General features: G+C 32.2%; 1 protein-coding gene across 3 annotated transcripts; it reads right to left on the bottom strand.

The window, feature by feature from the left end:
- Positions 1–350: 350 nt before the first annotated feature.
- LOC134687147 (uncharacterized) lies at positions 351–22,136 on the bottom strand. Of its 3 annotated transcripts, none has more exons than XM_063547167.1 (9): positions 22,027–22,136; positions 8,610–13,676; positions 5,686–6,171; positions 5,307–5,345; positions 4,882–5,015; positions 4,181–4,256; positions 3,407–3,535; positions 1,704–1,904; positions 351–677 (listed from the first exon to the last, which is right to left on the bottom strand). In XM_063547167.1, exons 2-9 carry the CDS (start codon positions 12,718–12,720, stop codon positions 478–480), a joined length of 5,376 nt encoding a protein of 1,791 aa, XP_063403237.1. In that variant the 5' UTR covers positions 12,721–13,676; positions 22,027–22,136; the 3' UTR covers positions 351–477. The 3 variants fall into 3 exon arrangements, with proteins under 3 accessions (XP_063403237.1, XP_063403239.1, XP_063403238.1); XM_063547169.1 differs by lacking the exon at positions 22,027–22,136 and adding an exon at positions 15,960–16,040; XM_063547168.1 differs by lacking the exon at positions 22,027–22,136 and adding an exon at positions 15,918–16,035.
- Positions 22,137–27,066: the final 4,930 nt, after the last annotated feature.

Raw genomic sequence — 27,066 nt, 5'->3', positions numbered from 1 at the left:
AATTATTAGTGATCACATGATGATTAAGCTACACATTACACTACAGGGAAAACCTGCAATATCATAATCAGACAAGTAATAACAACTCTCAAATGTAAGTGACTTCACAATTAACCAGACAACTGCATAATTACAAACTTTCTATTTATTAAGGCTAAGTGAAAATAAAAGCTATAAGCAACCTCAAGTGCATTTTTATCCATTGTCAAAAAATGCCTCATTCTGCATTTCACTACAAAAGCACATTAATCAAATAATCGTAACAAAAATATTGCATCGTAATAACTCTGATCACCTTTGTTAAAATATTCAGCTGAATCAACAAGTGTTTCTTCTATAAAAATTATAAGCGTAATCATTAAATTATACTTACAAAAATTCAAACTTATTGAGTATTGCTTTAATTTTCATCAAGCTATAGATTTTATTTTTGGTAATATGCTGTCATTTTAGCACATAAATTGGGATTTTTTAAAACTACATAGTCGTTTTAATAGTTCCACGAATAAAAGTACGACATAATGGACACCTACGAATTTTTGGAGAACAAGTTTTGCATGTAACAAGGTGCCCACATGGCACAAATGTTATGCCAACTCTTTCATCTAAACAGATTTTACATGTATACAATTCCTTCAATTCCTCATTTTCCTTTTGAATTTTTTCAGGGTTCTCCTCTGAAAAATAAAAATAAAACTTGCAAAATCTTTAAAGAAATATGAATGTAGCGTTCAAATGTTTTGTGCTACAATTGCCCAAACTCTAAATACTTGGGCCTACAATAGCAAGATTAAGTAATACCTCAAGAGGGAAATCTACTCGTGTTTAAACAAGTACAACAATTTTTAGTAGATTCAAAGCAATTTGTCATATAGCGTCGTTCGTACATACTAAGTTAGGATTGCATATGGGTGAGACAGTCTTGACAAAGTCCTGGAAACACACACTGACGCTGGTACATATATATATATAGGAAAGATCTGACAAAAAAAAATCTACTTTTTTATTTGCAGTTATTTCCCTTTATCTTTTTGACAGGGAGACGGATTAATATAACGGAAACCTTGTTTCCCTGTATTTATATGTGTTTGTCATGTACATGATTTTTCTAAATGAAAAATGTTTAAAGTAAGATTAAGTAATAAAGTTAACAGTACAAGGGGGTGTCAATCAGGCCATGGAAAACAAAATTTCACTATAATATATGGCTGTATATCCAAAATGCTAATGCATAAACAATCTTTTTTTATGAAATCCTATCTAAATTGTCATGTAGTTTTAATAACTTTACAGTATAAAACTGTTACTTTTTACAAAATGAAAATGGTTGATCACCTCTCAGTACCAGTTATAATGCAAAATGTAAACACCTTGTAAGACTTTCAGATGAAGAACAGAAATAAAGGCACTGTCTCTAAGGATTTTGCTATAACAAGAGCATGTACATATTTTGTGTCATGGATTAATACACCATATATATATAAATATCTTTTCTTTTAAATTTAATAAATCTTTAACTATCTGAAACACAAAATCTGCAAACTATCATGAAAGTCTTACCTAGAATGAATTTATCAAGGAACACTTAAATTAGATATTGAAACAGTTATCATCAATAATAGCCTTGTTATTGCCATTATCTTCAATAACATACAAAATATGATGTTGAAAAACTTATTTAGTCTACCCACAATGCAACTTACCAGGTGACTTCTTGCTTTCTTCCTCTTTGTTTTTATCGTCTGTTCCTGTACTTGGAGTCTTTGAATCAGAAGACTCCGGTGATTTTGAAACTGCAGATTCTGATAAATTTAATGAATTTGTCTTTGTGTCTAAGTTTTCCATGATATCTTTACTCTCCAACAGTGCATTGACTAACATGTCATTAGTTATATCATCCCATTCTATAGAGAAACAAAAAATATATAGGTCCAGTGAAACACCTTAAATCGTTTCTTATTTGGTATATCATCCCATTATATAGAGAAAAAAAGTTATATAGGTCTAGTGAGAAACTAAAATCATTTGAGCTTTTTCAGATTTTAAGTTACAGGTAAAAATCATGTTTATCTAAAACTTCTAAAGCATGCTTCCGGATGTGGGAGTTTCTTGCTGCATTGAAGACCTATTGACTTATGTCTGTACTTACTGTGAGTTCAAATAACACAGTATTTTTTGAAAATAATTTATGTATATACATATATATGTATTTATAATGAAATGTATGTCATGTGTATGTATGTGGTATATCTCAAGTTTTCAATTTCTAAATGGTATTCCAAATTTATGTTGACTAAGGTTTGTATGAATTAGTTTTTGATTACTAAGAGATTGGTGATTGGGTATGGCTTACTTTGCTTGATACAAATGGGAAATTCATCTACTTACATTAAACCATCTATCAGCTTATATAAATCATGCAATTTGCAGTACCAAAATCAATGTCCAGTAGCAAAAAAAAACAGGTTATGGTAACACACGTTCAATTCAAATGGAATTGCAATTTCAGTTGTTAAGTCAACAAAAGTTTTATTTCAAATATCAATTTTATTGTTATCTTTATAAATACCAAAACTTTTTCTATTCAACATCAACATTTTGGGAAGAGCAGGGCAAAAAACATTTCTTGATAACAGGGGACAGAGAAGAGGACTTTATGCAGGTGTCACACATTAGCGTATAGACCGGCATTCACCAAATGTACAGAGAAAGTTGACAAAGTCTGTGATACGTTAGTTGCATGCCAGAGGAACACTAAGCAATCGTTAAACTCGCATTGCATAATTTTGAAGTACAATGAAACAAAGGTATAGGCTTGGAGAACTCTACAATTCGAGGAAATTTTTAAGCAGAATAAAAATTTCATCCAGCTCAAGCGTGTGTCTAGCGTATACATGTAAGCTACACGCACATTATATTTACGCTACACACACGTTATATATACACTACACGCACGTTTGACGTGCTACAGATAAGCGGAGACACGTTTAGGGCACGTTGTATAAGCTTCAAGATCATTTGACTGTAACTAAAACGTATGCAAATGTGTTACATAATAGAACGTCCAAGATACGACTGGGACGCGTCTCAAATACATTCAAGAAACTTTTTTCCTCCGAGCATGCATTCCATCTACGTTAGACTAACTCCAGGCATACGCCAATATACGTTTCTTGAACGCCTGAGAAACACTTAGGTATGATTCCTGTACGCCAAATATACGCTTAAAGGTCATTGTGCACATGTTACAGATAGATTAACAGGTTGAATGCATCCAAAATTGCTAGCATATTGGCATCGTTCATGTTTTTTAACACGCCCAGTGTACATCTGATCTATATGCTGATGTGTGACATCAGGGATATTAGGGAGGGTTAAGTATTAACTTGACAATGAAGAAACTTACCATGATTCTGCAACAATTGATTCATAGTCTTTTTGACTTGTTTTTCTTTGTTGTCACCAAATATATTTTCTCTAATGATATACTGTGCTGCAGGGTGAGATATAGGGTCTCTCACGTCATTGGAAGATGCTGAAATACAAAATATATGTTTTATATTATACATTTCTGATTGCCACAGGATTCTGGCCAAGGCAAGGGACAAGATAGGGGACATTGTATTAAAGAGGGAAACGGGTAAACTGATAAAGACAAAGGATTTCAAGACATACAGCCAGGATGAATATATAGGGCATAGGGGATGGGACCTGCAAAATGCAGAATAGATATCCTGCTTTTTAACATTATCAGGGCAATAACTATAAGACTTAAATTCCTTTGTCTTTTAACAAAGTTATAAATAACACTTTGCCAAGATTTTTTTTGGGATTTTACTTCACAATATTTGTATATCTATTTCATTATCTACATACCTACATAGCCTTGAATAAAGATAGCTGCAAAAATTCTTCTGAAGATGGCCTAATCTTCTCAAAAACTTGCCTGAAAGTTACCTCCCTTTGAAAAGCATTGTAAATACCATGGATTTTTTTTTTATTGACAGAAAAATTGACCTTACTAAATAAACTTCACTTGATCTAGTTTTGGCAAATCTATAATTATGTAAAGGTAGAGGTTTTAACACATAAAAAAGTCTAAAGGTATTTTCAAAGTAACAGGACACTACTCAGCACTTACTCCTGCTGAAATTGCCAGTATATATACAGTAATAATTACCTGTCCCATATCCAGAAGACACTTGTGATGCAGGTTCTGTTCCTGCATTAGCTGTTTGCATTTCAATTTCTGAATCCTGTGAAAAAAATTACACACAAATTTCTGATTAAATACAATAGTTTGAAAAAATACAGTAACACTTTTATGCAAAACACCTTGATAATTTGCAATTTAGCTTATTTTGAAAACACAATGTGTGCATGGAATAATTTCTAAGTTTCATATGAGTTCATGTCAAAATACCTCTGAAACTCTAAAACAACTGAATTTAAAAGCATTACATCGTCCTTTCAATGGACATTGTGTTGTTTGAAGTACATGTTGTTACAACACATCCATACAGCTACATTAAACTGGAAACCCTATCTACTTCCAGTGATTGATTCACCTACAGAATATAAGACTAAAAAAAATGAAAAATTATGCCATCATGAGCATGCATCTCCACTTTACAGTCAGTCAGGGGTATCACATATACAAGTCTTGTTACTTGAAGATGTAAGTGATCATTACTTGTATTAGTAAAATTGTATGATTTTCATTTTCTTTTTAATGTTTGAATAACCTTCCCTTCATCTTCACCAAAAATTTAATTATGCAAGTTATCTTATAATTCTTATATATATTCATGAGTTTTATACATTGAAACAACATTTTTCTATAAAAAGTTGTCAAGTCTATATCATGCATTAAATACATACCGTCTGAAGTCCAAGTACAGAGAGAACGCTATCAATAAATTCTTGTCCTTTCCTCTGTAGTAAGTATGGACATTTCCTTGACCAACGAGCATGCTCTACCCATGGATTGTCATCAGATTCCCAATTCCTAAGGCCTAAGGAAATAAAAGGAGGTATTTGTAGCATGTCATGTCAAGGCACAAAATATATCCTTCAATTAAGATAAAATATCATTTTTGATATAAAATGCATGTATGCTCAAGAACCTATATTAAGCAGTAAACAACATTTTACAGTAAAATGTGTGTACTGTATAGACTAAGTTTTTTTTTATATTTAAAAAGATACATTGTTTGAGGATAAATTATACTTGAACTTAAATCTTTCAAAAAAAAAAGTTTTAATAACTGCAGCTCTTATTCAAAAGTACTTTCAAATAAACTTACCAATACCACAGTGAAAACATCGGACACAGTCACCAAAATCTGTAAGTAAATAAGTGCAAACATCAATAAATGATCTCAAACTAATAGTTCAAGTATGCACACCAAGTTTAATAGGTCACAACTTCTAGCTATAAGTAGTTCACCAAAAATGCTTCATTTCCCTCTTTATTCATTGTAATTGTTTAAACAGCATTGTTTTTAAAGCTATATATTCTTTTTTTTTCAGATAAGTTCTTTAATTAGTAGTAAATTGAAACTCTAAACATAAAAGTTGCAAGGTCTTGTAAAGGAACTATTCTTTGATAATTTATTCAAGTTTCAAAATAATGATTTTGATATTGAAATACTAATCAAAAAAGACATATATTTATGTTCATACTTGAATAAAAAAATCCACATTCTGACAGATCAAGTGGGTGAAGAAAGTCCAAGTTTGGTGGCCAGTTCTTGTATGTGGCTCTTCTCCTCTCTATAGGTATATATTCTGGGTATTTCTCTTTTGGTGTGTTTTTCCTGTTATTTTGTGGTACTGGGCTGTCCCTGGATGCAGGTCCTGAAACTCTCTGTATACTGTGTTCACCTCCTTCTAGTAATGGTGGAAGCTGTGGTACTGTCAGATTTGAAGTATGACTTGCCGATGATGAATGGTCTGTTGAAAGATGACTACCACTACTACCAAATCCACTATCAGCGCTAGCACGACTACTTCGTTGACTTATACTAGATATAGAGGTTGAATTACTAGTCACAAGGTTATTGCTACGATGCGAAAGTGATGATCCAAAAAGTCCACTATCAACAGATTGGACTGCAACTGTCATCTGAGGTCCATAAGCATCTGTACATGTGTGAATTGAGTCTGTTCCTGTAATATTTATTATAACACAATGTTACGTTACAAAGAGTTTTGCAAACTTTCATTTGAAAATGACAAAGTCATGTTAGTCATGTAAGTATTTGTGTTTGAAAAAATTTAAATGCATTCAATTTAGTTTTCCAAACATAACCAGATGCTCCGCAGGGCGTAGCTTTATACGACCGCAGAGGTTGAACCCTGAATGGTTGGGGCAAATATGGACACAACTTTCAAGCTGGATTCAGCTCTAAATTTGGATTGTGATTAAATAGTTGACACAGCATAGGTTTCTGACACAGAATGAATATGTTCTAATGAACTTAAAATTTTGGTTTTCTCTTACAGCAATTCACAATGCTGTTGAATATTAATCCTCTCAAAAAAATGTTTGAAGAAATTTTCTTTTTATTTATGAAATTTCAAATGAGAAAATTGAACCCAATTTTTTTAATCACATCCCCCTTTCCCTTATTCCAAAACTAATCTCAATTAAAATTTCTAATGGAGTTTGCAACAATAACTACTCATTTAAATACATCATAAAATATTAAGATGTAAAAAAACTGCTTGTTATCACTGAATGGTAGAAAGAAAGATGCTTGTTATCACTGAATGGACAAAGAAAGATAACTCCAATTAAAAGAAATTCTTGCAATTGCACAATATTGTGCAATTAGATATTTCTTGCTTACTATTCTGGACAAAGAAAGATAACTCTAATTAAAAAAAAATTTGCTATTTCACAATATTGTGTAATTAGATATTTTTTGCCATTGCGCAATACTGTGCAATTGAAAAGACTTGCTATTGCACAATACTTAATATAATAATTTTAGATCCTGATTTGGACCAACTTGAAAACTGGGCCCATAATCAAAACTCTAAGTACATGTTTGGATTCAGCATATCAAAGAACCCCGAGATTTCAATTTTTGTTAAAATCAAACTAAGTTTAATTTTGGACCCTTTGGACTTTAATGTAGACCAATTTGAAAACAAGACCAAAAATGAAGAATCTACATACACAGTTAGATCTGGCATATCAAAGAACCCCATTTATTCAATTTTTGATGAAATCAAACAAAGTTTAATTTTGGACCCCGATTTGGACCAACTTGAAAACTGGGCCAATAATCAAGAATCTAGGTACATTTTTAGATTCAGCATATCAAAGAACCCAACCGATTCATTTTTTGTCAAAATCAAAGTAAGTTTAATTTTGGACCCTTTGGACCTTAATGTAGACCAATTTGAAAACGGGACCAAAAGTTAAGAATCTACATACACAGTTAGATTCGGCATATCAAAGAACCCCAATTATTCAATTTTGACCCTTTGGGCCCCTTATTCCTAAACTGTTGGGACCAAAACTCCAAAAAATCAATACCAATCTTCCTTTTATGGTCATAAACCTTGTGTTCAAATTTCATAGATTTCTATTTACTTATACTAACGTTATGGTGCGAAAACCAAAAAAAATGTTTTTTTGGGTCCCTTTTTGGCCCCTTATTCCTAAACTGTTGGGACCTAAACTCCCAAAATCAATACCAACCTTTCTTTTGTCGTCATAAACCTTGTGTCAAAATTTCATAGATTTCTATTAACTTAAACTACATTTATAGTGCGAAAACCAAGAAAATGCTAATTTGGGCCCTTTTTGGCCCCTAATTCCTAAAATGTTGGGACCAAAACTCCCAAAATCAATACCAACCTTTCTTTTGTGGTCATTAACCTTGTGTTAAAATTTCATAGATTTCTATTCACTTTTACTTAAGTTAGAGTGCGAAAACTAAAAGTATTCGGACGACGACGATGCCGAAGACGACGACGCCAACGTGATAGCAATATCAAATTTTGCGGTCGTATAAAAACTATTAAATGGAAGATTTTACAGTCATCAATTGTGTTTACTTAGCAACTTGTAGCGGAGCTAGGTACATTGATATTTGGACAATAAAATCAAGTTTTACAAAGGCCAAGATTAAAATACTATACAGTTACCTGCATTCTAATATCATGTATCAAAATAAACATCATTTGATAAATATTTTGGCTCTGAAAGGCCACAAATGAAAAGTGAAACTATTGGATTGTCTTTGAAATATCAACAATGTGACATCCTATATGTATAAATGTCAAAGATAAAACACTAGACATTTTAAAACTTTTTCAACACTTCTGAATGGTTTCAATATTGACAAAAAGAAAATTTTAGGTGCAAAATGTGTCTTTCTTGTTTTTTTTGAGAAATTACATACCAAAATATTCAGAATTCAAAATGATTGCTTTCTTAGTTTAATACAAAATATATAATTTATACAGTAAACTGATCATGCTCATCTACTCATTGTATATTCTAAGCAATGAAACGTGTTCTTTGATATGTTTTTCTCCATAAAAATATTTAACAAGAGATGAACAAACATGCAAATTCTAAATATACCTACCTATACCATTCTGATATGGAATCTCAGTAGTTGGCATTCTTGGGGTAGCATTGTGACGGCAGTCACTCTCTATAATCTCTGAAGGGGGTCTAGGTGTAAGTGTCTTCAAATATTCACAATATGGAGATATTTGTCTATGTACTTCCAAAGGGTTAGATCGATATGACCAATCGTCGTGTTTAATTCCACATGAAAAACAGGTAACTTCTCTTCCCTTTCCTTCATAATAAAATCCATATTTAGCTAGCTTAATCAGACTTGGGCTGTTTTCAGACGGAAAATTGTTCAAGGATCCAACTCTCAATATCTCATTTGACATTCCATTATAACCGTTAACTGGGTATGCTGTTATTTCATCATTTCTAAATATGCTGTTATGGTTAATGATATTATACAATTCACTCTTAATACATTTAGAGTTGTCTGTTTGCAATATATCAAATAAATCCATTAATTTGTCCTTTTGTATAATATTCTCAAGTTTCCTATTTCCATGAATAGATAACCATTTTTGTAACTTTCCAGGACATTGTATATTTACATTTTCTTTTTCCTTCCCAATATTTTTAAGTATTTGATTACAGGAAATGATACCAAAAACAAGGGATAGGTTTGTTGCAGTTTGTTTCCTTACATATTCTTCAGTTTCATGTTGCTTACAATCAGTTTTGTGTTGCTTACAACCAGTTTCTTGTTGCTTACAATCAGTTTTGTGTTGCTTACAACCAGTTTCTTGTTGCTTACAATCAGTTTCTTGTTGCTTACAATCAGTTTCTTGTTGCTTACAATCAGTTTCTTGTTTCTTACAATCATTTCTTTGCAATATGTTTTGTAGAAAAGCTATTATGCATTGAGTTACGGTGAAGGTTATTCCTAACACTGCATTAAACCTTTCTGTTAAAGTTAATTGACACTCAGTCACCCTACCCTCTTTGACAAAAGGTATATGTTCACTTTGAAAGTCTTCAAAAACAATATGCTTTGAACTATTTGATACAGCAATTTCTTCCAATGAAAATAATTTTCCTTCATTTTTATGATGTAAATGTATATTGCCTGTAACACCAGAACACAAGTTTTCATGGCATCTGCATAGGAAATGCTTTTTTGATAAGTTCCTATTTTCAAAATGACATATACTGTTCTCAATTTGAATGCAAAACGTTTTACCAAGACACAAGTGTTTATGTGTTGAATTGTGATGGTGGTAAGAACAACACTCACAAGACCAATGCAATACTTTGTCTTTGCAAAGTTGTAAATAAATGTCTTCATGTATAGCTTTAGCAAAGCTTTTGTGCAAGTTCTCCCTAGCATAATCAAAGCTTTTGTATGAGTTCTCCTTAGTGTCAGCAAAACTTATGTGTAAGTTCTCCAAAGAATCAACAAAGCTTTTGTATGAATTCTCCTCAGTGTCAGCAAAACTTATGGGTAAGCTCTCCCAAGAATCAACAAAGCTTTTGTATGAGTTCTCCTTAGTGTCAGCAAAACTTATGGGTAAGTTCTCCGAAGAATCAACAAAGCTTTTGTATGAGTTCTCCTTAGTGTCAGCAAAACTTATGGGTAAGTTCTCCGAAGAATCAACAAAGCTTTTGTATGAGTTCTCCTTAGTGTCAGCAAAACTTGTGGGTAAGTTCTCCCAAGAATCAACAAAGCTTTTGAGTAAGTTCTCCATAATTTTAGCATAGCTTATATGAAAGTTCTCCTTCCTATCACCAATGCTTATATATAAATTTTCCCAAGTATCAGCACAGCTTTTGTGTAAGTTCTTTCTAGTATCAGCAAATCTTATGTGTAAGTTCTCTCTACTATCAGCTAAGCTTTTGTATAGGTTCTCACTAGTGTCAGCAAATCTAATGTGAAAGCTATCCCAAGCATCACCAAAACTTGGGTATAAATTATTTTCCATAGTATCATCAAAGCTTATGTGCAAGTTCTCCCTAATGTCAGCAAAGCCTTTGTACATGTTCTCTCTAGTCTCAGCACAACTGATGTGTAAATTCTCCCTTGTACCTCCAAAGCTCATGTATAAGTTCTCTTTATAATCACCAAAGCTTATGTGTACATTCTCCTTAGTATCACTAAAGCTCATGTATAAGTTCTCTTTAGAATCACCAAAGCTTATGTGTGCATTCTCCCTAGTATCAGCAAAGCTTTTGTGTAAGTTCGCCCTTTTATCAGTAAAGCTTTTGTGTAAGTTCTCCATAGTATTAGCAATGCTTTTGTGTAAGTTCTCCTTAGTATCAGCAAAGCTTTTGTACGAGTTGTCCCTGGTCTTGCAAGTGACAATTTCTAAAAATTCAAGACAACTCTGGTATCCTTGTCTTGTAATATCTTCTATCATGTTCAACGTTTTGTTGTTTTTATTAACTTCATAACAACTTTTTTCAACAATTTCCTGACAAATCCTTTCCTCATGTGTAAGATAACTTTTTTCAACAATTGCCTGACAAATCCTTTTATCATGTGTATGACAACTTGTTCTAACAAGTTCATTATAGTTACTGTCAACAAATTCACGAAATATTTGCTCCTTTAATTTACTGTTTGTCAAGACTACTTTCAGAGACAAATTTTGGGGAAATATGCTCCAGTTGGTCATTCTTATAATTTGTTCAAGTGCAGTTTCACTAAGATTTATAATAGATTGATATTTAGCATCACAACTATTTATCCATTGTAATAGTATCTGTTTTTCTTCTTTTTTATCCTGGATTTGAAGCAATATTGGTAAAAGTATGTGCTTCTTCAATATATGTATGTCAAAGGATAACTCATTTATTTCTGTACCCATCATAATCTCAATAATATCTCTTGATTTGATATACTTTGCAATGGCACTGGTACACAGATTCTTGGTGTATAAAAGTAAAAGTTGTTCAATAGATTCCAAAATATTCCATTGGTCATGTTGTTGTAGTTGAATATGTTTGTCAAGATATGTTAATAGCAGAAAATCTCCCCTTTCAATTTCAATAATACTCCTACACATTTCACTTTGGCAAACACTCTTTATTATTGCATCTATAATTATCTTCATATCAGTTTCAATCGGGAAAGACTTTAATGTATCTAAAACTTTCAAAGCCAGAGCCATACACTCAGAATGTTTTGTTGTACTTAAAAATTCAATCAACTGATCATGAACGTTACTTTTTCTTCTCAATTCGGAGAAGTTTATCTGCTGGTAATGGTGAATAGAATTAAAAGCAGTATAGCTGTTTGATAAGAGATGTGCTCCAATGTTTATGTTTCTCAGTAAGTCTTCAAAATTATTCATATCACAGAAAAAACATTCTATGATTGATCTATATAATGTTTTCCAGTGCTGCTTCAATGTATGCATATTTGTACTGAAGATGTCACAATCCAAATTAAGACAAATTATATCAAAAAATTTCCAATATTCTGTAATTTTACAAGTCCTAAGACCACCTTTCCTGACATTTGATCTGATTGCATTCAATATTCCTTTTGATTTCTCGAATAAATTAGTAGGATAAGCAATCAAGTGTTTTAGTAATTCTGATCTATACGGATAGATATTTACCCATTCTTCTAACATGTCTAATCTGCTATCTGACAATATTAAGCTTGCACAATGTTTTTCATTTTCTTTTATAGGAGATTCATATACATGTAAAAGTTTCAAAATAACAGCTTCATGTACTGTTGTTATATTACTTTTAATAGAGCTAGAATATAAATCTATAAATTCAATTACTTTTAAGGGTTGAATGCTTAAAATATTTTCCCCACCAAGTAATTTTAGCAATAAATTGGAAATATCTTCCACTGAGTGTAGATGTTGAATTCTTAGTGAGTTTTTCCATTCAGCAAGTCTCCATGAAGTGTCCTGTAGATTAGCTAAGCATCCCTCGTTACCTACATAGGTTGGTATCGAACTTTCAGTAGTAAATTTTTGTATGATATGTTTAGATATAGCAAACATTTTAGAATAACAAGATGGTACAGAACCAATATCAGACTTATTCATTCCTTTTTGCCTGAATCCAATCAATATGTAATGTTGTGGATTAATTTGAACCTCTTCTACACATTCTAGTGCACCTAAATCAATATCATCTTCCTTGATCATATTGATAAGCATTTCCACATCTCTGTTTGATGCAATATTTCCAACTTTTAGCACAACAATAGTGGCTCCTAATTTAACATCCAAATCTTCACTTAGTATTTTTTCAGCTTTATTTTCATTTCTTTTACAGGAATAGATTTCAGGCTTTCATCCACAACTACTGAACTGTTTTTCAAACAATATAACCACCAAGGTTCTAAATCTTTGTTTATGATTTGTTTTTTATGCAATACCATTTGTCACATTATCTCAAATGAGAAGAGATTACAAAGTTTAAGGCTTTAATTATTGTATTCTCTATTATTCAGTAATATTTACCCTACATTAATATCAGGATGGTTTTTTAAAGATTTTTATATGGTTAAAATATTTGAATTTTAATACTTCCTTATTGCTTAAGCTCATAGGTTAATACTGTCTACTGAGCTTCTAATGATTCACTTCTTCAAAATAAAAAAAATGTATCTTGTTTCTTTTCTCTTTAACAGGCTCATAAATACATCTTCTTCCGTCCAATAATCAATATAAGGGCAGTTTTTTTTATTGGTTAATACTTGTCAAGACATATAATAATCCTAAGAACTTCACTGATTGTTCCTTTTATGATTATACTTTCCTCTTTTTTTCTGTTCTTTTCTTTTCCAATTTATCTTCAATCCTTCTTTGGGTTCTTTTTATTCTAACCTCTTCTTACTTTTCTAAATGCTATTTTTTCCTTGTTGATCTTTTATGTTATCCCCTTCTTTTTGCTTATCTATGTGCTATCTTGTTTTTTGTCTGTTCTTGCTATCCACTTCCCTTTCCTGACCTCTATGATATATATTTATGTATATGTTCTGTCAATTTATCAGTTTATCCCTCTTCTTATTTCTTGTCTTTTAGCTAACAACTCCTGGTTATTTTTTTGACTTTTTTTTATCAGTTTTTTTGCCAGATCTTGCTTATATTTTCATTTATCAGCAGAAATTCTGAAAAGAAACACATATTCTTAAATATTCTACAATGTGTAAAATTGGTGATGGAAAATGAGGCTGAAATGTCCCATTTTCCTTTTATACCTTACTCTAAATTTGATTTTATGATGAAATTTACTTAAAACAAAGTTTTGCAAAAAGTAATGCTTATAATTCAAATATTCTATAGACCGGAAAAAAAGGTTAATCTATTGATTATAGAGACAAACCTTGACTATGCTTTGGGCTTTTCTCATTGTTGAAGGCCGTAGAGTGACCTATAGTAGCTAATTTCTGTGTTATTTTGTCTTGCAGAGAGTCGTCCCATTGACAATCATGTCATGTACATCTTCTTATCTTTATCATGTTTATTCTTATCACAAAAACTTGACATTGACCAATTCAATGAACCATGAAAATTATTTCAATGTCATATGGTACTTGACAAACAGACATGAACACCTTACTGTCATTTAAACATTAAAATATAGATAAACATTTTTCTTAAGGGTATAAAAATTTCAGAAAAAACATTTTTTTTTCCATTTCAAATTTTATTTGTTACTTTATTAGTTGTTTTGGATCTTTCTTTATCATTAGGTACAAAATTGAAGCTCTACTGTGATAGTCCACTTTGGTATATTTTTACCACATTATTGATAGGATTTCAAACTCCTGTGCTGATACCAATTTCTAGTTTGAATCACAGGTATTTGGGGCATTTACACCCCGTTTTTGGACCTCACTAAAAAAAAAAATGTTTGGTGTTTTTTTATTTAAATTATTTAGTTACAATTTTCTACAATGTATAAACAGAATAAGAATAAGAATATTTTATTTCCAATTAAAGGGCCCTATAAAGAGCTTTCATGACATTACATACAAGAATGTAAGATTAGACATAAATTATAGACATCTAACGTGACGGTACCCAAATTGCACCTATTTTGACAGTTTTTTCATCTACGTTTTTTTATGATCAAGAAATAAATGTCCTTAATGTATTTATTTTGTAGCCCTATCCTTCTTTATTATATAGGTACACCAATTTAAGTTTTAATTCATATTGAGTCATAAAAAAATGGATTTGAATCAACCTCCAAACTATCCATGATTCTGTAATGAGGAGTACCCAAATTGCAACCATGCTTAAATTTCCATCGTCAAAAGTCTAATAACCCAGCTTTTGTTTAATTTCTTCAAATATTTTGCTTACTCTTCATATTTTACGAAATGGATACTTAGAAATTATTGTATTTGCTAATTTTAAAAAGATGACGTTTTGATGGCGTCGCATGATGACGTTTTCGTACATTTTCCTTTTTAGTAAACAGTCCATCTGTTGATAAATACTGTGAATATTTTGTGTATATATAAATATGTTTAACTATGTTAAAAGACGTGCATTGTTTCAAATCATAAAAATACAAAATTTTTAGTCTCTAGGAAATCTTGTAAGATTTCCGTTGCTATTTTTTCTAAACAGGTGCAATTTAGGTACTCAGTGCAATTTGGGTACCCTTACGTTAGACTATTATACTGAAGAAAACAACATTGTTTGATTCTATTGAAAATGCTATAAAAGGCCAGGATATAATCAGATAATACAATTAATATCTTTAAACTATACCATTTCAAATCATATACCACTCAAAATATGTATATTTGTGGCTAATTTGCATTTATTATTTTTGAACTTCTCCTCATCTCTAGATTTTTAGATAAATACTTTCCTAAATATTTATATGTGGACGAAGTCCCCTATTACAGTAGAAAATTCAATAAAAAAAAAAAATCTGGTAAATTTTCCGAATTTTTCATTGTACTAATGAACTCAAAATTAAGAGAAATTTCAGTAAAAAACTCCTTTCTGTTATCAATATATAGTGGACATTCAGTTACAAAGTGTATCATATATCAAGTCTCAACAATCCATTGCTAGTCGATTACAATCACTTTTTTTACTATCCATACGAGCCCCAAGAAAAAAAAGGTTTTTTTTTGTGCGGTCCAAACAAGGGGGGTCCATGCCCCAAATACCTAGTCCAAATAATTATGACGTCTGGGACGGCTATTTTAATTTTTTTCGAAGGCGTCCCAGAAAAAAATTAAAATAGCCTTGCCAGACGTCGTAATTATTTGGACTACCAGATACCTATGGTTTGTAAAGATATTTTATGAACTTTAAAGTTAATTAACAGCTAAACAGTTCGTTCTTATGGATACATGGATTGTGTAAAAAAAGTCTCTAGGTACCAAGATATCATTACAACTCAGGGGCCTGAGTGGGTGGTATACCGTCATAATCGATGACGAATAGATCTGATCCTGTGTTCAAAAATGAAAAAAAACAATGATGCTTTTATCATTAGACAAAACTCACAGGTTTTATAGTATAATAGAGTGAACAAACCCAAATCATCCGAAAGTTCTAGGACATGCTAGTACCAAAAAAAAAGTACCTGAAACGACTCCTATTATCCGGACAAAGGAAGCTTGTGAGGACTAAATTACTATACACCAAGACGGACATATGAATCATTTGTGTCGGCTTTATAAACAAAGCCTTAAGGATTCTATCTTCACTTACACTATATTCGAGCGGCACATTGATAATAAACATGTGTATTATCTGGTAACTGACGGTAACTGATCGTCGACACGAGAAGACCATTGTATAGACCTGAGACTACTATATCTAGTCTCGGTATAGACGTACATCCTACATGCATACATGGTACAAATAAATAAAAATATATGGCTACTTGGACTTTTAAAAAAATACTAACTTAGTATAATAGACTGAGATGGCTATATGGAAAATCGTGAATGATAATGAGTGACGGACTATAGGGTCTCACACACGGCTAGGAACTTGTCCTCTTACATCTACAATACAGGATCTGTAAGTAATCTTTACTAATAGATAGGAGATCGAGGAAATTCGTATTTGATTCGTAACTCACATAGAATCATATTTATTTTTTTGGATGGTAGGTTTAGGGCAATCAAACATTTTTTTCTATGGCTGGTTCACTAAATCTAAACGTTCTCATATGATACTGTGAATGTGCATTTATGCAAATTTAAGTAAAAAAACGAACTTTCATATAGCCTATAATATTATATATATAGCTACTGGGCGGGACTTAAATTTTAATCGACTAATTTTAATACGTACAAGAATATAGTTCAAGTTAGTCAGATACATTTTAGTATTGAGCATCAGTTGAATCAATGAACGTAAGGTAAGTAGAAGAAAAATCAGAAATAAATCTATATTATCGAGATCAGAATCATATACATGACTGAGCTGTTGAGGGTTCAGTAGAACATCAATAAACCTAAAGAAAGACCAAGTTTGACCAGAGTTTTTGAAAACTTAAAAGCTGATCATGTGAAATACCCAATATTGTGTTCAAGTGTCAAATTATTTCAAGTCATTAAATTCTACCAAGTGCCGATAATAGTGTCTTTGTTTTCCTTTATTTTCGCCTATTTTCGCAAGCATATAGACTTGTTCACAGTCTATTTAGATACTAGTATAGATCTCTGATTTTGTTATTCTTCGGCAAGGATTTGTATAGTGTGTTCTTACTATACAAATCCTTGTCTTCATATGGAGCAGGTCTATAACGAAATCAATAAGACTGACTTGATCACAATAGTTTTGATTCAATGGCAGCGCTAGTGGAACGAATCATATAATAAATCAAACTCTACAACTTTATTATTTGGGTAAATTGTAAATACTTTTGAATTGATAGTAGTGCCTCTGTGGTTCTGTTACCCACCCTTTTCAAAATTTCGTGGGTAAAAATGTAACCTTTTTCCATATTGATATAGGCATAGACATATAATATTACTGGTATGTCTCTGGTTGAGGTTCGTGTGGTGCGTTGGATAAGTGAAATACCAAAAGTACTAAAAGAGGGAAAACTTGTGGAACACTAAAACATTACATCATATATTACGAGTAATGGAAACTTAATTATTTGTTGACCGGATCATCGTACATTTTTGATAGCTACATATATTCAAGTTGGAAAATGTTACCTATTCCAGCGACACGCCATAGCATATTGTACTATTAAAAAGAAAGTGTAGGCTCCCACCCACCCACCCCGAGAATATACAATTCCTTATTTGAAGAAACCTGAAGTTTATAGGCACGATCATTTTATATTCGAAAGGAGAGATTGAAAATATATTAATAACCGTGCCCAAAACAGCATGACAATGAATAGTTTACTCAACAACATGCAGGATATAAATGTGTAGAAAGGCAAAAAAAAAATCATTGCAAAGAAAGGTAAACAGGGCTCGGAATATTCCGTCACAAATATATGTACCCCCACTCCCCAAAAATTAAACGCCACGGTCGCCACTTTAAACTTTATTCATATCAATTTTATATGACATATAGTATTATATATGAGAAAACTTTAATACTATAGTCCAATATAGTTCTATTATTAAAGCCAGATAATAGTCATGCGTTTAATATTTTGGTATTTGTAAATTCCCTAGCTTTAATTAGAAACAGAGGTGGAAATTCCCAACTACAATTTTCCACTTTTTAAAAATACATTAGTAACTTGGTTTTCTGTAGTCTTTAAATAGATTATTTTTCACAATTACTTGTGTTATTTATACTTCAAATTGACTTTTATATCGTTTTTTTGTTCTTCTCTGCTTTAAAGAAAGACATTTCAACGTTACAGAATCATGTTACATCAAGAAGGATAGAACATTTTCCAGATATATACAAGGTATTATATACCAATCCTTAAAAATAGGTAATTTTAATCATCGAAATTTCCCTACACAAAAATAGATTTCTTCTGCGAACTATATTCTAAAATTAGAAACAAGTAAGGAGCACTTTTCAGGTCATATTTTAACTGAAAAATAACGAATTACAAGATATGTGTTGGTCTCGGTCTTGATACGATTTACTTTTGTTTGTGTAGCGTTTCATAAATTAAGATATACCTGTAACAATCCATTAAATATTCCTAGAGCATATAGAGATAAGTTAAAAACTGTGATTCATTAAACAATATCCCTTAAATGGTCATATAAAAAGGTTACAAACGTTATCATAAACGTTGAACAACATTATTCCGCGCCGTCATTTTTTCCATAGTACTGCGCGTGTAGCTTTAAAAGTACGTACATACATACATGTGTAATTTCTTTGAATTTTTAAATTTCTTTTCACAAAAGAAGAATTGACATAAACTAGTACTACTTTGGCTTATCATATACTATAGAGGACGTGCATTTTTCAAATGTTGTCAGTGTTGATTTCATGAGTAAACAAGGGCGTAAACATACACGCACAGTATCCGCCTTTCCGACTGACAAAATATGTCTATTAAGATAGCAAAAAAAGGCCGGCAATTCACTGGCGAAGTGGCTATTGCGATATATTTTATCCTGAACGAGATTTGACGCTTGCTACTGGGACTCTTGCGTAACCATGACTACAGATCTAAAAATATAAACCAATTGTTGTGCTCGCTGGAACTTAAAATTTGAGTTCCGGTTACCCCGACATGACATTTTGATGGACTTGCAGAACAGCCTGCAGGACTAGGTCGTTGACAGGGCTATAAAGTTTTGATCTTGATCAGGGAAATTGCATTGTCTGCATCATCAGTAGTTACGATAATACATGTGGTATAGCATGAACATATATATATGAAAACAACGGGACAAGATGGCCATGATGAACCTAAATTTAACTATTTAACAACGGGACTACTTTTTCAAGTCTAGTCGACTCGGGATATTCGTAGGATTTGTTATAGGACAGTGACATACGTGTGTCTGTTAACAAATTTGTTCATCAAGTGATTTCGAAGGCCTCCAGACTTGTTTATTCCACAGGAAAAGAAAGACTTTATGCTGACATACATTTTTTTTTACATATCAGATAATGTCTACTGCCGACGGTCAATGGAATCCGATTAGGGACGGAACTTTTCAGTTTCCGAGGCTTTACCGGATCTGAACATTTCGAAATGAATTTATTGTACATTTATTTACAAAGGCCAAATTATTTTGTTTAAAATTCTTATTGAATAGAATCTTGTCTATGTGGAAAGGATATACGAAAACCATATATGTGTTAATCATTTGTTATAAATGTAGGTGAGTTGCAGCTTTTTATTGTCTAATTTTCATTATTTTTTATTTCGTCAGGTTCGCCTTGAACATGTTGAACATGTTGAAGTGGAATTTTGTACAAAAACAAGATTCCTAGATTGTCTCGCATCGTTTTACATATTTTTGTTTGTTCAGCCACGATCAGTCAAGTTAAAAAATCTCAAACAGACGTAGGAGAAATATTATGATAAAACAAATTGAAAATTCTCATTGAAACGAAAATAAATCACACGGAAAAGGAAGAAGGAAATACTATCAGGATTTTATAAGAAAACGTAGTGTTCTAATTGTGACCGTGATTGACGAAACAAAATTTAGAAACCAGAAACTGTGCTCTAAAGTGTTGCAACTCAAGTTTTCCCCCTGTATTTACGATTTTAGCATTAAACCATATAATTTTGTAGGAATTATATGTTTTTTTATAGACATGATAGATACAACATTGAGAACAAACAAGTACTGTTGTGTCCGTTGACATAGACAAATGTGCGTCGTCTCGGGCGACACATTGGGTCAATTCTTATTTCGTCATCGTCACATCATAATATCATTAAGCAGCCACTAATTGAAACGGCTCGACAGAAAACAACAAAACCGTACCTTCCGTGTTTTTTTCAAGATATATTTGTGCACCTGCAATTAGAATTTTGATCTGTGCGAATGTTTGGGGTTTTACATACCAACACATGGAATTTGCTACTACTGCTTATAGTTATATAAATAATGTTTTGCGACATTTTCTTTTTTAAATAGTATTGTTTTATCGATCCGTTTCACCGAAACATTTTTAGCTATCGAATTTATATTCTCCTTTCTCGTTGAAGTCTGCAGGGGTGGATTTAGACTCTGAAAATGTCTGGATCCGCCAATGGTCTGAATTTTAATTCCACTGCGATATTTCATTTTATTAGCACTCACAATATTCGTCTTCGTAGACAATATTGTGACTTTGTCTTCTAACGTCTTCTTTTTCATATTTTCTCGCACATGTCCACAGTCATGACAGTAATTCTAAACTTTACTGTTAAAGATGTACCATTTGTATGACAATAATATTGTCATACAAATGGTGCATCTTAGTATGATAGTAGGATATGGGCTTGCTTGTCTAGTTTTGTCTAGTTATGTCTGTGTATGTTGGTTTACAGTAGCGGGTCCAGAACTTTTCATAAGATGGGGGTCCGATGACTGCCATAAATTAGGGGGGGGAGGGTTCTAGTCATTCTTTAGAGAATCCCTATATAATCAACCAAATTTCCTAGGGTGAAAATAGTTTTAGAACAGTAACTTTTTACAATGAATTATTCCGGAAGAGTGCAAGTGTGTATTCAGCCTCTATAAATTAAAAAAAAATGAGTTCCATAGAAGATAACAAATAAGTACTTTATTTATTTCCCAGCAATGTTGGAATGGTGCCTCCAATGGTCTCGAAGGGAACTCGCTGTAGTTTGAGTTCAAAAGTGCAAATACTACAAAACTGCATACTAGTAACTGGGTTGTCTTAAGCAGTATTACTCAAATTCAGCTGGAAGGGTGTTTTAAATCAATTCTGTTTAACGGGAGTATAAGTACTGTGCATTGTTAATCCTTCAAATTTTTATTTTGAGGCATATATATGTCCCACATTTCCCCCGTCCTTATACCATTAGTATACTTTTTATCCTTCAAATTTATATTTTGAGGCATATATGTCCCTCATTTCCCCAGCCCTTTTAAAAATCAGTGTACTTGTTTCGTTAGATTTGAGAGGGTTGGCGTGGGTTAGGGAAATTGGGAATTTTGGTTGGGAACCGGGAGTGGTAGGGATATTTGGATTTTTTTTACAGACTTTCATGTAAGTATAACGGTGAAGGAATCGGAATCAGGGACCCCTGTGATTTTGAAAGCACTTTTCATGTTGAAGCGAATTTAATTGCTGCTTGGAGCAAGTTGTTCAATGATGTCATTTCCGGTATTTAAGCAGGTCACATGATTAAAAAATTAAACAACCAATAGCTACTCAAACATATACTAGTAGTAGATCATTGTATCATAATAGTGGTATGACTAATGATAATTTGGCATGCCATACATATTGGTAGTTGATATGAAATTAAATAATCAAGAGACTAATTTGACAATCATTTTATTAAATTCTTCTAGGAGAGTGCTGTTTAACGGAAAATATAAAGAAACTGAACGTTTTACTTACCCGAAAAGGTTAAATAATCATATTTTCAACATGGAAACACAAAACAGTACGTGTCTTACTACGACGCCTAGCGTTTCATTGGTTAAATTAACATGTTTAAAGGTTAAAAATATCTGATAGTAGACATAGTCATAGATTAGTTATAACAGGAAAGTTACAAACTATTTATACTACAGCTTGTGAATTCATTGAAGTTATATGTGTATTGAGGCAATGCCGGATGAATTACTTGTCGGTTTATGACCTGTGCAGGATCTGGCCTTTTTATGATGTTTTTTTTGGGGCTTATTTCCATTATGCAATGCGTTATTAATTGTGAATTTCTATTACGGGATTACTATCACGAATCTAACATTATTATTATCTTCTAAGAAATGTTATTTTCTGCCTAATAAAGTTAAATGTACCATCCCTCGTTAGAGCCCTGTACGTATTTTTTTGGATAAGAATAGGAGTACGTGCTTCACATATATGATATTGATAAGATAACTATTTTTTTGTTCAATCATGAATGAAAGTGAAATAGTGAAATAAGAATCCGCTTTGAGCAGCCAGTATGGTTCATTTTTTCAAAATAAGCTAAGAAACATTGATGATGAATTATTCACTTGCAAGTGAATAGTTCGACTTCATTGAATCTGTACGTGTTCATGTGAACTTCAATTTAACGCTTAGCTAGAGATGAAAAACATATGAAATGGGTGTGTCCAAAATATATGATAAGGTCAATAAATATCCATTTCTCTATTCGTCTGTATTCTTTCTTGGTGGCCCTATGTTTTATCAACCAATTTTTCTCTTTTGACACTTTGACAGCACATGAAACCCAAACTATATGGGAAAAGGTTACATTTTTACCTACGCTATATATATGAAACGGTATGCATGGACTATACAAAAAAGGTGGCGTAACAGTACCCCAGCGCAACTTCCAACAATTTAATTGGTTTTGAAGTAAACTTAGATAAATCCAATTACACGAGCTCGCTATCTTAATACATTTGTATATCTATATTTACGTGTATACATATGACTCTTTATATCGCTTATATGAATTTTGAAAAGTCAAATTAATATTTTTATAGACTGTATGTGTTAAAAGCACAAAAAAAAACCAAAACCAATCAAGTCAAAATGATAGTAATATACAGACAAATACAATTATTTACTTTAAAATTTCGCCCTTGACACTGTCCTTTTATTATTCTACTTAAATGGCTTAGTCTTTGCATAGGTCTGTTAATTGCTGTGTTCATTATTGATCTTCTCAGCTTTTCACATAATAAAACAGAAATAACAGCAAATAAACGACTAAAAAATGTTAAATGATTCTGACTTTTTATGCCGTAGCTTGTCCGTACGTCCCAACAAAACATAAGTATGCTAATATATGCATTTCCATATGAGGTAGTGTTCCCGACCCGTTTAAGCTATCAAACAACAAGGAGTTCTAAAAATCATGTAGAACTCCTTGTTGTTTGATAGCATCTTTTAAACGCAAAATTTTAGTTGCTGCTTTGAAGGACTTTCAATTTATTTAATTTCTCTACACGCGCTCATGTAAAGTGCATATATATAAATATAAAATATTAATATACAAATCATTGGCCCTATTCACTGACAGTCACTTTTTATTCCCTCGCGATGACGGAGGTGGCATAAAAATGCTACCGTTGACCATCTGTGCTTCCGTCCATACGTACGTACATCCCGTAATTGGTTTCCGTTCTCTAACTTTAGGTAGCACTCCACAGTTAGAAAAAAAATTAAAAATGAGCCAAAAAATGTTTTACCATCTCCAAGGATTTGTATAGTTAGATCTAACTATACAAATCCTTGCCATCTCCTATTCCTGGATTTGTAATACATTAACCTAACTGTTTATGTTGTACATACATGTGTATATGTATGTAATCAGTATCATCCATAGATTTGATTTTTAAAAGTTAAAAGGGTGAAAAATAATTCCTTTTATGTGTTTCCATGGCAACATTCTGCATTTATTTACCATAAAATATTGCAAAAAGGCGGGTGAACATGTCACATACCCCCCAAAATTTGGATCAAACTAGAATTTCAATGGCTTTGAGTTATACCTTTTTAGAAACTGTTTACATTAATCTTCCTTATGATTAAATAAACTAGACTGTGTTGCCGTAACCTTGGTTTATGTGCATATTAAACAATGGACACATATAAATTCATGACAAAATTGTGTTTTGGTGATGATGATGTGTTTGTAGATCTTATACTTGACTGAACATTCTTGTTCTACAATTATCTCTATCTATAATGAGCTTGGCCCGGTAATACAGTGGAACAAATTTTCTAAAAATTTACAAAAAATTATGAAAAAAATGACTATAAAGGGCAATAACTCCTTAAGGGATCAATTGACAATTTTGGTCATGTTGACTTATTTGTAGATCTTATTTTGTTGAACATTATTGCTGTTTACAGTTTATCTCTATCTATAACAAAAAACGGCAAAATTTCCTTAAGATCACCAATTCAAGGGCAGCAACCTAACAATGGGTTTCTCCGATCCACCTGAAAAATTCAGGGCAGATAGAATTTGACCTGATAAACAATTTTACCTCTGTCAGATTTGCTCTAAATGCTTTGGTTTTTGAGTTATAAGCCTAAAACTGCATTTTACCCTATGTTCTGTTTTTAGCCGTGGTGGCCGTCTTGGTTTGATGGCCGGGTCACCGGACACATTTTCTAAACTAGATTCCCCAAAGATGATTGTGGCCAAGTTTGGATTATTTGGCCAAGTAGTTTCAGAGGAGAAGATTTTTGTAAAAGATTACTAAGATTTACGAAAAATGGTTAAAAATTGACTATAAAGGGCAATAACTCCTAAAGAGGTCAACTGAGTGACCATTTCGGTCATGTTGACTTATTTGTAAATTTTACTTTGCTGAACATTATTGCTGTTTACAGTTTATCTGTAGCTATAATAATATTCAAAATAATAACCAAAAATAGCAAAATTTCCTTAAAATTACCAATTCTGGGACAGCAACCCAACAACGGGTTACTCCGATCCACCTGAAAATTTAAAGGCAGATAGATCTTCACCTTATAAACAATTTAACCCCAATGTCAGATATGCTCTAAATGCATTGGTTTTTGAGTTATAAGCCAAAAACTGCATTTACCCCTATGTTCTAATTTTAGACATGGCGGCCATTTTGGTTGGTTGGCCTGGTCACCGGACACATTTTTTAAAACTAGATTACATCAATGATGATTGTGGCCAATCTAATTAAAATTAAATCTCTCTCTCGCTCATTTTTTAATGCTTGGTCGCTGCTCTCACGCAGTGACCTAGCATTAAAAAATGAGCGAGTGATCGAGAGATTTAATTTTAATTTGATTGGATTGTGGCCAAGTTTGGATTAATTTGGCCCAGAAGTGTCAGAGTAGAAGATTCTTGTAAAAGTTACATGTAACGACGACGGAAGTGATGAGAAAAGCTCACTTGGAACTTTGGGCCAGGTGAGCTAAAAATGGGTGTTTTTTGTCTCATTTATTCGTAAAATCTAATCACAAAGTTCGTGCGACAAAAAGTTGGAAAAAACATTACAATAATTGCCGGACCAATGTATGGTATGGACATGCAAGTACGGACTGTCAGACAGAAAACAGCCTATATTACCACAGGCACTTGTCTCAAAAAAAATTTCCTATATACCTTAATATAACATATATTAAGGTATATAGGGAAAACAAATTTGAGACAAGTGCCTGTGTATATTGCATACATTACATAATCTTGATGTTCATATAAACCCAATACGAAGGCTATTTTAGTACTCAGCTATCCAAAAAATGAATTTTATTGCACACTAGCTCAGTGAACATTTTGTCTTGATATCGTACAAAGCAAGAATATTTCATACATCGTCTCGCTTCAGATTCTATCATTTTTATATATCAAAGCTACAGGTTGACTTTATATTATAAAAAAATCGCAGTACTAAAAGATGAAATATATGGGTCAAGTGAAATACCTATCTAATGATTCACAAAAACAGAGTAGGTGTGTTCGAATAGCTATTTTTTACTAAGTACTTGACGACAGCCTTTCAAGTTAGATGATAAAAATGCTTACCTTCGAAAAATTATATTTTTATGTGTGTGATAACTAAGGTTTATAGTCTTCAACCACCAAAAAAATCTAGTCTGCCCTTCCACGAAATATTTAATTAGATTTTTTTTTAAATGTTTATGAATTTTTGAAAATTCCACACATGCACTTGTCTCAGAAAAAAATTCCTATATACCTTATTATAACACTGTTATAATAAGGTATATAGGGAAAAAATTCTGAGACAAGTGCCTGTGGAATTCCACCTGACAACCGATCAGACAATAGTTTTAAGTTGAATCAATGCAGACAAGATCATTAACTGATGCTCATTAGCTGTAGTTGATACATTTGTCTTTTAAAACACAACTGACATATAAGGATCGTAATGGTGCAATGTGGATAAATTTATCGGTTTCCGAGAGAAAAATTGGCATCGCGTCATCCCTACAATGGCTTCCATTTCTACGATTGTGAAAATTAACTGGCGTAATCATGGTAATGGGGAGATAATTTTGACGAAGTAGAATCCTGCCTGTAAAGTGGTGCCAATTGCTTACATGGACCTTTGGCCAAGGTGTGCTAAAACAATTAGCCGCTTTGAAATAAATACTAGTAATGTGATACATGGAAACTGAAAGTAGATATACAAAAAAAGCAAAAAGGTGTGTTTTTTTTCTACAGGTTAACCACTACAGCTGAATGATGTGAGTTAGATAATGTTGAAGAATATGAATATCTGGGTGTTTTATTTTCTAGAACAGGGAGTTTCTCGAAAGCGAAAAATGCTCAATTCAAAATTAAAAAAAAAGCAACAAGGGCAATGTTCGATATTTATATAAAAAGGGGAGATATAAGTTGAAAATTAAATGTAACAAAAGAAGTTAGGCCGATATTACTGTATAGAACTCTGTATATTGTACGGGTGCATGTGAAATGGACAA

The sequence above is a fragment of the Mytilus trossulus genome, chromosome 10 (genome assembly GCF_036588685.1).
Source record: "Mytilus trossulus isolate FHL-02 chromosome 10, PNRI_Mtr1.1.1.hap1, whole genome shotgun sequence".
Classification (NCBI taxonomy): domain Eukaryota; kingdom Metazoa; phylum Mollusca; class Bivalvia; order Mytilida; family Mytilidae; genus Mytilus; species Mytilus trossulus.
The sequence above is the reverse complement of the archived record's forward strand: the minus strand, read 5'-3'. Positions and strand labels throughout refer to the sequence as shown.

Bases quoted from the DNA above. Each gene is read 5' to 3' on its own strand.
- LOC134687147 (XM_063547167.1), bottom strand. From the start codon at position 12,720: ATGCTTATCAATATGATCAAGGAAGATGATATTGATTTAGGTGCACTA. The intron at 4,257-4,881 runs GTATGTATTTAA...TTTTTTTCACAG, and splicing joins CTGTACTTGGACTTCAGACG to GATTCAGAAATTGAAATGCA. The intron at 3,536-4,180 runs GTAATTATTACT...TTTGTATTTCAG, and splicing joins GTCTTCTGGATATGGGACAG to CATCTTCCAATGACGTGAGA.